Source organism: Haliotis cracherodii, unplaced genomic scaffold (assembly GCF_022045235.1).
Source record: "Haliotis cracherodii isolate W230 unplaced genomic scaffold, xgHalCrac1.p SCAF_13, whole genome shotgun sequence".
NCBI lineage: Eukaryota > Metazoa > Mollusca > Gastropoda > Lepetellida > Haliotidae > Haliotis > Haliotis cracherodii.
The window spans coordinates 9,342,170-9,355,133 of record NW_027266268.1 but is presented as its reverse complement, the minus strand read 5'-3'; the positions used below and the strand labels follow the sequence as shown (position 1 = coordinate 9,355,133).

At 40.3% G+C, this 12,964-nt stretch overlaps 1 protein-coding gene across 1 annotated transcript in view; it reads right to left on the bottom strand.

The window, feature by feature from the left end:
* LOC139459585 (uncharacterized) overlaps positions 1 to 12,964 on the bottom strand; it is a 77,237-nt gene that overhangs the window by 39,392 nt on the left and 24,881 nt on the right. Inside the window, exon 18 of the mRNA XM_071241139.1 lies at positions 2,014 to 2,035. Within this exon, the coding sequence (XP_071097240.1) occupies positions 2,014 to 2,035 (22 nt within the window). The remainder of the gene's footprint in view (positions 1 to 2,013; positions 2,036 to 12,964) is intronic.

Here is a 12,964-nt window from a genome sequence, read left to right as displayed (position 1 = left end):
AGATTGGCGATTAGGTGCCTCACCTTGGCAGAGTGTGTTCGAATCCCGGATGGGAATCAACTCTAAAAAGTACTAGAATCTGCACTTTACAAAAAAGTGTTATCTAAGATATAACATTTGTTACATTTGATCACTTTTTAAATGGCATTGTGTGATCATAGCTTTTGGCCGTGCCAGTGCCAGTTTACTCTTGTCAGAAGGGTACCAAAAGTATGTGATCTACACTACCAGTTGTCATTTCTTTCAGACTTTCATTTTGGAGTGGGTTAGATCGCTGACTTTGTGTGCTGGCGATTAGGTGCCTCACTCGGGCAGTATGGGTTCTAATCACATATCGGACTCAACCCCCAAAAGTATTAAAATCTGTACTTTACTAAGAAAGTGTTATCCCAAATATACACTTTGTTACATTCTCATTGCAGTTATCATCAATACAATTCCTGCTGTTATCATCAATACAAACATGTAGTCAGCACAGGGCCCCTCATCCTCATCTCAGGAGGCAGTTCATAAAGTCGTTATCTGTAATACCATGGTCCACATGGAGCAATGTTTCAGCAGCTATCACACCATGTGTAGCCCCTTGTTGGAAGTAGTTGCATGAAGTAGCACATGTACAGGGAGCATGATGGACACACTTGGGTTATATATATGTTTATATTACTGCTGGAATGTGTAAACAGCATGTTATATAAGGACAGGGCTCCATTATGACAGGCTCCGCTATCATGTATGATATCATGCATGATAGCGGAACTTGAAATTAAGACAAGAGATATTATTTGGATGAAATGGTCGCGGATGTGGAGGTACTGGTGGACTGCAGAAATGAGCTTAACCCCTGTTAAGCGACCCCAACAGCAGCAACCGCTGCCCTGCAACAACCGTTGCCAAGCAACCCATATTGCTTACCAATGCAGCGCCCGCTGCCCTGCAACTATCGTTGCCAAGCAACCCATGTTGCTATGCAGCTATCGCTGCCAGGCAAGTACCATTGCCAAACCATGAGCGAGGGCAACTATTGTTGCCAAGCTGACCATCCGCTGTAAAGCGGACACTAAGCCATCTGCTGTAAAGCAGAATGGATAAATTGGTTCCTGCTGTAAAGCGGGCAACCCTATCCTATATAATTTATAATTTGGGATGTATCCCAAGACGCCAAATGTAACTTGTAATGCTGTAATAATATTAGCAACTGTGCCAAGCCTGACATAAAGGCATTAAGTTCTAATCACTAAATGCTATTATAGCATATGTGTGTAGATTGTCTTGCTCTGGCACAATGTTACACCATGTTACACCATGTTACACCTTGTTACACCATGTTACTCTATCCACCACGCTCAGTCTTACCATAACTCCCATCAGCAGCATGGATGAGTGTCCACACAGTATATGACTCAATCACTGTCTCTATGTTACACTAGACTGTAACTCACACCATCATTTATTTCTGTGTTGTCGCCACACTCAGCAATATTCCAGCTATCTGACGACGGTCTGTAAATCATCGAGTATGGACCAGACAATCCAGTGATTGACATCATGAGCATCAATGACATGCATCAACCAAGTCAGCAAGCCTGACCACCCGATCATGTTACACACCTCTTTTGAAAAGCATTGTCACCTCTTAGGGCAAGCATGGGTTACTGAAGACCTATACTAACCCCGATCTTCACGGGTATCAGCTGTGATGAAGTGATACATGATACAAATGATGGAGATGTTGTACCATGTCAGCACAATGCAGCCTGCAAAGGCTTGTACTTAATGCTTCTTCCCATCCAGCAGAACTAGTTTAATTCTTATTGCCATATTATCTCCATATTAAATTAGTGTCCTAATTTTGGAAAGGTAAATGTGCTTGTACTGTATGTTAGTGACTAGTCGATATTTTTATCACACAGAGGCTATAACAGATATAACACAGAGGCTATAACAGATACAACACAAAGGATATAGCAGATATAACACTCAGGGAAGCTGCAAGATATAACATATATCACCTACCTCCAGTCTTGGGTGGCACAGCCTGAAACAGTGAAACAGATTTGTCAGTTATTTCAGTTAATGATTCAGTTTTATACAAGGATACATATAGATGTTGGTTTGTTGTTTAACGCCGCACTCAGCAATATTCCAGCTATATGACGGCGGCCTGTAAATAATCGAGTCTGGACCAGACAATCCAGTGATTAATATCACGAGCATCGATCCACGCAATTGGGATCGATGACATGCATCAACAAAGTCAGCGAGCCTGACCACCCGATTGCCTTTTACGACAAGCATAGTCACCTTTTAGGGCAAGCATGGGTTGCTGAAGACCTATTCTTCCCTGGAATCTTCACGGGTCTACATATAGATGTAGGATACAGACATAAGTGACATGCACATTGAAACATGAAAAAAAACCCAGGTGTTCTTTAAATTCTTTTGAGTAGTATATATATTTTATTTGCTGTTAAATGCCTCACTCAGCATATTCAGCAACATGATGGCGGACTGTAAAAAATCAAGCTAGACCAGAAAAAACTGTGATCACTATGATGTATCATCAACATCAATTTCACAGCCATAGCACTGTCAGCAATATCACAGGCATGTGATGTGAGCCTGCACCATGTTATCAGATCTGGAGGTTAGGGTAACCCACTGAACACTGACCCATGCTACAGTGGCATGTTGTTACCCTGACTACCTGGACTCTATTCCAACAAACTATCATAGCTCTTGGGCTGGGACGGGTAACTCGGGTTGGGTGGGTACTGAGTAGAGCCCAGGAACCCACAGGACTACCTGGACCCGTGGTTAGTCACGTGATATAATGTTTAATGACCAAAATTCACTATAACTCCATTGTTACACTAAACATAATTAATGTTTGCATTTCTTTCTGACTGTGCACGCATTCTTTCTGACTTAAATATATTTGAATAAAGATAAAGCTTCAGTCAACTTCAGTATATGCATCACCAGATCGTTTACATGTGTATCTAAATAGTTTTTGCCAGGCTCCGGGAAGACAATTCCAAAGCGGACATTTTGTACAATCTTTGAGACCAACAGCAGGTTCCTGGGTAGGATAAGGTATTAGGGGGGGTCAGGTACCTGGGTAGTAAATTTGAACTCAACCCAGCGCTGGAACTGTTGTAATTCCCATACATTTTCAATCTCATTAAAATCAGATCTAAGTTCTCGGTGCAGCTAAACAAACATCTGAGGACATCCCATTACGGGTCACGTCGGAACAACATTTCACTACCTTTGACCGACCACCGAAACAACTTACAAGAAGTCGACCATTAGCCAATTAGAAAGCAGTTTTCTTGATCTTTACGGCACTCATTTCAACCTATGCTTGAAAAATATGTTGACACATCAATCAAAATTTTGAAAACTGAACAAACAAACATTCCCGAATGTCTAATATATTGTTGCGATTGTATGACAGTGATTCCCACGTACTATGCAACGCCTCCTCTGTTCAAATGATTACCCCACGGAAGGGAGAGTTAGACAATAATTTTGACGGAATCAGTCATTCGGATCGTAACTGTCATTTGGAATACCCCGTGTTAACGTTTTTGAGGTTGCATGATTAGAAAACACATTACGACTGTGACTTTCATGATCTGGAAAGCGACGTTTTGATTGGTCAGATGAAAGGTCGTTCTGATGTGACCCGTAATGGGATGTCCTCAGATCTTTGTTTAGCGATAACAAGAACTAAGATCTGATTTTAATGAGACTGAATTCTTTTTCATAGACTTAGCGCTAAGATCACTGTATGGCACAGCCCCCCCAAGATACAGTATAACTGCTGATGTACAAGCATGGTCCAACAGCCTGGAACCCCAGTAGTCAAACACAAGATGACTCAGTAAAGATATTTCAGTGGAGTGTAATTATAATGTGTCTGATATCTACCTCCTCGGCTGGCTCCGGCACCAGGCCACAACACAGGGACCATATCGTCATGGTGACAGATGTTGGTATCCAATCACACTGTCGTATGTAGTATCACCTTATCCACTATATTGAATAAATGTTATATCCACTGGCCAGCTATGTATGTTATATCCAATGTACAGTATGTATGTAAAGTCCAGTGGCCAGTATGTTATATCCAGTGGCCAGTATGTTATATCCAGTGGCCAGCATGTATGTTACGTCTGCTGTACAATATGGGTGTTATATCCACTGAACACATAAGTTATATAAGTATCCACTGTAATAACAGTCCTTTGAACGTACAATGAGTTAAATCCAGTAAATGCTATGTCCACTGAAAAATGTGTGTTATATCCAATCTATAATCTGTTTTATCCAGTCTGTTGAATATGTAAGTTATATCCAGTTGACACTCATATCCAATGCATAAAGTCCAGTAATGATATCAGTGATGATGACCAGCCAGTGATAATGACCAGTGATGACCAGTGATGTCCAGTGATGATGTCCAGTGATGACCAGTGATGATCAGTGATGATGACCCCTGGCGTGTGGCAGTGTAGTGCAGGATCTCACACAGATGATGTATGCACTTCACATCGGGTTCCTAATAGCCACATGCACCAGACTGCTAGCCACGCACAAACAACGCGACAACTCTAGCTCAGCACAAGCAAATATGCAGAGAAGAAGTCCATCACGGTACAACTTGAGTATGTGCTAGTGCTGCAAGCCTGGGAGATTCTCCCAGTTCTAGGTACACAGGGATGTGGTAGTACATGTATCCCTGAGTGAGTGGCAACTCGGCTGGAATACCAGACATTGTGGCAGCACCAGCCAGACTGAAATAGTCACTCCATAAAAGTGCTACTGTTCTCTGATCAACAACAAAAAATTGTTGTTAGGGGTTGCAAGAAGACGTGGTTCATGTGCACAAACAACAATTTCATAGCATCATTAAGTTGTAAGTGTCATTTAAGGAATGTTAATTATCCCAGATTTTATGTATGACTGTCCATCATAAGCGCTTACGTCCAAGAAAACATCATGATTGAATCAGAGTATCTGCTCCATGACTTATAACATAATTATGTGACATAACACTATCATGATCATTTCCAACAGCACATGTTCCCAGTTTACACTCAGTCAGAGATCTGGAAACCTCATATGTAAAACAGACATTAACACTCAAGGAACTGATGAAAAGTTTCTATTTTTGTTCTCCTGTTTCACACAACCTGAGCTATGATTCTAGACGTCGTCCTTGAACCATCAAGGTCATCTGTAGATGACATCAATGATGACCTTGACATATAGAAGATTGACAGTATCTCGGCACTTGTCCCCGTACAGTGTCCAACAACCTGATATAACAGTCAGCTGTCGGCACATCACAGAGTTGTTGAGGACATAGCACAGCACACACCTAGGTACAGGATCTGTGTGATGCAATCTTGGACCACTACATCCACTAAAGCTACATCCTCTACAGCATCAACTCCATCAGCATTCCAGTGCAATTACTACATTTACTACTGCAGTGTGTTACGAGCTGCCAATGTTGCCCCGTCTGCTGGATATCATTGTATTTCCATTCAGGGATCAATATCTGAGTGAAGCTCTTTTGGGAGATGGTCTCATACTACACATAAGTGGACGGATACAGTGATGCCATATGTTTCACTGACACCAGATAACTACAGTTTCACAGACACAAGATAACTACAGTTTCACAGACACCTCATAACTACAGTTTCACAGACACCAGATAACTACAGTTTCACAGACACCTCATAACTACAGTTTCACAGACACCAGATAACTACAGTTTCACAGACACCAGATAACAACAGTTTCACAGACACCTGACAACTACATTTTCACAGACACCAGATATCTACAGTTTCACAGCCACCACATGACTAACACCAGATAAGTACAGTTTCACAGACACCTCATAACTACAGTTTCACAGACACCTCATAACTAACACCAGATAACTACAGTTTCACAGACACCAGATAAGTACAGTTTCACAGACACCTCATAACTACAGTTTCACAGACACCAGATAACTACAGTTTCACAGACACCAGATAACTACAGTTTCACAGACACCAGATAACAACAGTTTCACAGACACCTGACAACTACAGTTTCACAGACACCTCATAACTAACACCAGATAAGTACAGTTTCACAGACACCAGATAAGTACAGTTTCACAGACACCAGATAACTACACTTTCACAGACACCACATGACTACACTTTCACAGACACCAGATAAGTACAGTTTCACAGACACCAGATAACTACACTTTCACAGACACCACATGACTACACTTTCACAGATTGCTGATAACTACAGTTTCACAGAGACCACATGACTACAGTTTCACAGACACCACATGACTACAGTTTCACAGACACCTGATAACTACAGTTTCACAGACACCTCATAACTACAGTTTCACAGACACCTCATAACTAACACCAGATAAGAACAGTTTCACAGACACCAGATAGGTACAGTTTCACAGACACCTCATAACTACAGTTTCACAGACACCAGATAACTACAGTTTCACAGACACCAGATAACTACAGTTTCACAGACACCAGATAACAACAGTTTCACAGACACCAGATAACAACAGTTTCACAGACACCTGACAACTACAGTTTCACAGCCACCACATGACTTACACCAGATAACTACAGTTTCACAGACACCAGATAACTACAGTTTCACAGACACCAGATAAGTACAGTTTCACAGACACCAGATAAGTACAGTTTCACAGACACCAGATAACTACACTTTCACAGACACCACATGACTACACTTTCACAGATTGCTGATAACTACAGTTTCACAGAGACCACATGACTACAGTTTCAAAGACACCACATGACTACAGTTTCACAGACACCTGATAAGTAAAGTTTCACAGACACCAGATAACTACAGTTTCAAAGACACCAGATAACTACAGTTTCACAGACACCTAAAAACTACAGTTTCACAGAGTCAAGGTTAATGTTCAGTGGGACAGCATACATTGGACTCAAGTCTATTTACGACCTCAATTCCTCACGTGGAGTGAATATTTAAAAGCGTAGCCCTCACTCCCAACTTCTGGTGTAAACATTCCATAACAGCTGTATGTCAACCTTCTGACCTACTCTCACATTGCAGTCCTATATCATTTTCAGAATCAAGCTGTTTTGTCAACACACATACACAGTAAAAACATTACTTGAATTGAATTATATAACAGTTTCTACCACTGCTTGAAATAGTATGTATCAGTTTCAGATTACAGTTTAAATTACTTGAACCCTAACAGTGCATTGCGATATACTGCCTGTGTGCAATTGCATCATACACGGTTGTGTGTACCTGTCTGATGTCATACACAGTTGTGTGTAGCTGTCTGATGTCATACACAGTTGTGTGTAGCTGTCTGATGTCATACACAGTTGTGTGTAGCTGTCTGATGTCATACACAGTTGTGTGTAGCTGCCTGATGTCATACACGGTTGTGTGTACCTGTCTGATGTCATACACAGTTGTGTGTACCTGTCTGATGTCATACACAGTTGTGTGTAGCTGTCTGATGTCATACACAGTTGTGTGTATCTGCCTGACATCATACACAGTTGTGTGTACCTATCTGATGTCATACACAGTTGTGTGTACCTGTCTGATGTCATACACAGTTGTGTGTACCTGTCTGATGTCATACACAGTTGTGTGTACCTGCTTGATGTCATACACAGTTGTGTGTACCTGCGTGATGTCATACACAGTTGTGTGTAGCTGTCTGATGTCATACACAGTTGTGTGTACCTGCTTGATGTCATACACAGTTGTGTGTACCTGTCTGATGTCATACACAGTTGTGTGTAGCTGTCTGATGTCATACACAGTTGTGTGTACCTGCGTGATGTCATACACATTTGTGTGTACCTGTCTGATGTCATACACAGTTGTGTGTAGCTGTCTGATGTCATACACAGTTGTGTGTACCTGTCTGGTGTCATACACAGTTGTGTGTAGCTGTCTGATGTCATACACAGTTGTGTGTACCTGCTTGATGTCATACACAGTTGTGTGTACCTGCGTGATGTCATACACAGTTGTGTGTAGCTGTCTGATGTCATACACAGTTGTGTGTAGCTGTCTGATGTCATACACAGTTGTGTGTACCTGTCTGGTGTCATACACAGTTGTGTGTAGCTGTCTGATGTCATACACAGTTATGTGTACCTGTCTGGTGTCATACACAGTTATGTGTACCTGTCTGATATCATACACAGTTGTGTGTACCTGTCTGATGTCATACACAGTTGTGTGTACCTGTCTGATGTCATACACAGTTGTGTGTTGTGTCTGATGTCATACACCGTTGTGTGTTGTGTCTGATGTCATACACAGTTGTGTGTTGTGTCTGATGTCATACACAGTTGTGTGTTGTGTCTGATGTCATACACAGTTGTGTGTTGTGTCTGATGTCATACACAGTTGTGTGTAGCTGTTAGCTTCATTATGTGTACCACTGTACATTCATGGAGAACAAGTGCATTATATTTCATTGATAACAGACAAACTGACAACCACTGAAATTTTCCAGCTGTTTAAATGAATCACTCCATTAATAATCTCTTCATCACATTGTTTCTTACTTTCAGTAGACCACTTTATGAGGTATATTAATATACCGGTATATGTAACAAATACCCATATATTTGTATTCATCATTCATACAATAATCACCCTGCCACATTATTCTACCTGTCTGATATTCAGGGAGCATGATGAACAAGGTGACTGAAATATGTGTCCAATTCTAAAAGCAGTGATTTTGTGTGAGACAAATGACATGAGGACATATTCATGCTGCTATCAACTTCTTACATTCTTCTATATCATTACAAAGTTTGAAAAACATCTTTAAGACACATTGGATGACAATCAGTCAATGTCCTAGAAAACTACCAAACCGATGGTTTTTTTGTCTAAAAAAAATCGGAAAATAAACATTGTGTCAACTTGATGGCCAGATACAGATAATGACTGAAAGTCATCTCAATGACGGATAGACAGACCAAGTGACCAGTGGTCAAGCACACAGAGCTTCATGCTATACTCACAGGCATGTCGGTGAAGTCCGGTGAAACGAATCACAGAGTCTGTGATGCAGCAGCTAATCCACACAGGATCAAGTATCACTAACACTTCTCCAACACTATTGCACGGAAAGTCAATGATGCAACTAACAGGAGATTCCTGGCAGAACGTGTCGTTTGCTTCCCCCTTCTGTGAGTGGCATACAGAATATACACTGGCTGTGTGATAAGCCTGTACACAGTGGTGTGCTGATACGACTATATACACTGAGTGATGAAGTGTTCTTATCCAGACATGGACTGAATGACAATCAGTGATGGGTTCTGCTATATATAGTGGACCCCCTTCCAGCCACCAGGACATAGGCCATTACACAGGTGTCAGAGCCATCATTGTAACCTCACTCCTTTCAACACAACTTCAAAGTGAAAAAATATATTTTTTGAAGGTTTTGACCTGACCTGTGTGTGTTTATTGATTTTTAAACACAGAGTGGCTCAAAGTGTTTGAAGTTTAGAGATGCTGATGAGTCAAGGTTATCACCATGGTAACATCAAGATCGGGTTATTTATAGTAACACAACATGGCTAGATGGAATTCCCCCTGATTATCTCAGCATGGCTGAGCCGGGTTCCTGGTTCATTAGATGAAGCATCATCATCTGTAATCATCCTTCCTGCAGCAGCATCACTAACACTTCCTGGTAGCAGTGTATTACTCCAAACTTCCTCACACAAAGATAATGACATCTCACAATAATCACGTCTCAATATGTCCAGGATTTTAATCAAGGAAAGGGAATCCAAGAAAATAACTTTCAACTCATCACGTCATGAATATTTCACATACAATTTGATATCACTAACACTATAACTGCTTCAACATTTCATTAGTTTAAAATGGATATCATTAACTCTAATACTGCTTAACCACTTCATTTGTTTAATATTGATATCATTAACTCTATTACTGCTGCAACACTTCAATGGTTTAATATTGATATCATTAACTCTATTACTGCTGCAACACTTCAATGGTTTAATATGGATATCATTAACTCTATTACTGCTGCAACACTTCAACGCTTGAATATGGATATCATTATCACTATACCTGCTGCAACACTTCAATGCTTTAATATGGATATCATTAACTCTATACCTACTGCAACACTTAAATGGTTTAATATGGATATCATTAACACTATATCTGCTGCAACACTTCAACGCTTTAATATGGATATCATTAACTCTATACCTGCTGCAACACTTAAATGGTTTAATATGGATATCATTAACACTATACCTGCTGCAACACTTCAACGCTTTAATATGAATATCATTAACTCTATACCTGCTGCAACACTTCAATGGTTTAACATGGAAATCATTAACACTATACCTGCTGCATCACTTCAACGCTTTAATACGAATATCATTAACTCTATACCTGCTGCAACACTTCAATGCTTTAACATGGATATCATTAACTCTATACCTGCTGCAACACTTCAATGCTTTAACATGAATATCATTAACTCTATACCTGCTGTAACACTTCAATGCTTTAATATGGATATCATTAACTCTATACCTGCTGCAAGACTTCAATAGTTTAACATGGATATCATTAACTCTATACCTGCTGCAACACTTCAACGCTTTAATATGGATATCATTAACTCTATACCTGCTGCAACACTTCAACGCTTTAATATGGATATCATTAACTCTATACCTGCTGCAACACTTCAACGCTTTAACATGGATATCATTAACACTATACCTGCTGCAACACTTTAACGCTTTAATATGGATATCATTAACTCTATACCTGCTGTAACACTTCAATGGTTTAACATGGATATCATTAACACTATACCTGCTGCAACACTTCAACGCTTTAATATGGATATCATTAACTCTATACCTGCTGCAACACTTCAACGCTTTAATATGGATATCATCAACTCTATACCTGCTGCAACACTTCAACGCTTTAATATGAATATCATTAACTCTATACCTGCTGCAACACTTCAATGGTTTAATATGGATATCATTAACTGTATCACAACTTCAGCCTTTCAATGGTTCAATAATAAAATCTACTGAAAGCCATGTACGGAGACAAGCTAGGGACAGTAAATGTTTGTTGTACAATATGTAGACATCCACAGTAAACCCAAAAGCTCTTGGAACCGATTGTACTTATCCTCAACATGGGCCCTTCAATAGACAAATACAGCCCTAACATGCATGATATATAGGCATCTCTGTGCATGTATGTTGGTGTAATCGATGTAGGTGCTGGAGAAAGGAAAGGAAAGGAGAGGAACCCTTGCTACAAATGTACTCCATGATTCTCCAATGGGTCAATAACAAACTCGGAGGTGCCCCGCGTGAAGTAGGCAGTCCAGGGAGATGAGGGAATTGATGGGGTTTAACATTGTGATGGACAGAGACAGGATAAGTGTCTTCTGATAAGAGGGTAATAGGATTGACTGTACAGCGCTTGGCTCTTGGTGGCATTAGCCAATACTAGTAATGATTGCATGCCATTGAGAGCTAGCTTACTTCATATTGACTGATATTAGGGGCTGTCAAACCTAATTTGACTTTACATGACGTCTCTACGATTTGAGTGAGTGATTGAGTTTGGTTACCAGCGCTATAAACAGTATTTCAGTCAGGGGCTGGTCACTTATTACAAAGATGGGGAAAAGAATTGGTCTTAGGACTGCTGTAGTATATTTTGCTGACCCCCCATTTTAGGTGACATTTTTGTCATGTCCCCTCCCAAATATATATTACATTTTTCATGACATCTGCCCATAATAAATGACCAATCACTAAATATTGTTCAAATTTAATTTTTTTTAACTTGATGAAAATTTGAAAAAAATAAAAACCATGAGCACGGGTAGAGTGCTGGCAAACCTAGATTTTGGGATTCGAACACTTGATTAAAGATTTCTGGCATGCTAAGCGATGAAACTCAGCACAGCAAACTGGGGTGACTTGTACCACTGGGCCACCTGTGTCCCCCACTACCTGGTGAGTTGTGTTCAGTCATATTTGTTGAAGTTATCACAGGGAATCAGTGGTAGTCATTGTGACAAAGGATCAGATCAGTATTGACCACATTGACTGATTACTGGGCATGTTGGTCCATAGGTTTGGCTTCAGACGGAACTCAGTGAAAGTTCATCAATATTTGCCGACATTGCCATCTGGAAACACAGCCCTCTATACAATGTCAACCTGGTAATTAAGACCAAGTTGGCACGCTAGCCTCCATTCCTGATGCTCACTTTGAGGAATGTGTACATGGATGTAAAGGACAGTATTACATGGATTTTATATTACAGAACTGTGTCTATACAGAATTTTATAATTGGCAATAGTGTATCTTCTTTCGGGTTCATTCTCACTGCATCTTCCTGAGGCAAGGGTGTTATCTGACTACAAAAGTCTGATTTCCACCCTTGCCGAACTTGGCTGAATTTCGATCTAAGCGCCACCAGTGGTTTTACGAGTTATGTCCCTTCTATGTCCCTCCTATGTCCCTTCTATTGACCAATCAGGTTCCACCTCTCATATCACTTGTATTTGCTTCAAACAAAATGGAGGCTCCCAGTCAAGACAATCTGATCGATAATCAAGCTCCATATCGTAATAAAATGGGTCTTACCTCGAGAAGTGCTTCAAATAATTTGAACACCTTAATTAAAAACTTTGAAACTTTAGGAAAATATCTGTCAACACCCAGTTGATGGTACACATGCTTTAGAAATCCTGCAGTTGACCAAAATCTGCACGTTTACGAACCGGATGTCTAGCTCGTTACAAGATTTTGATTTGACTAT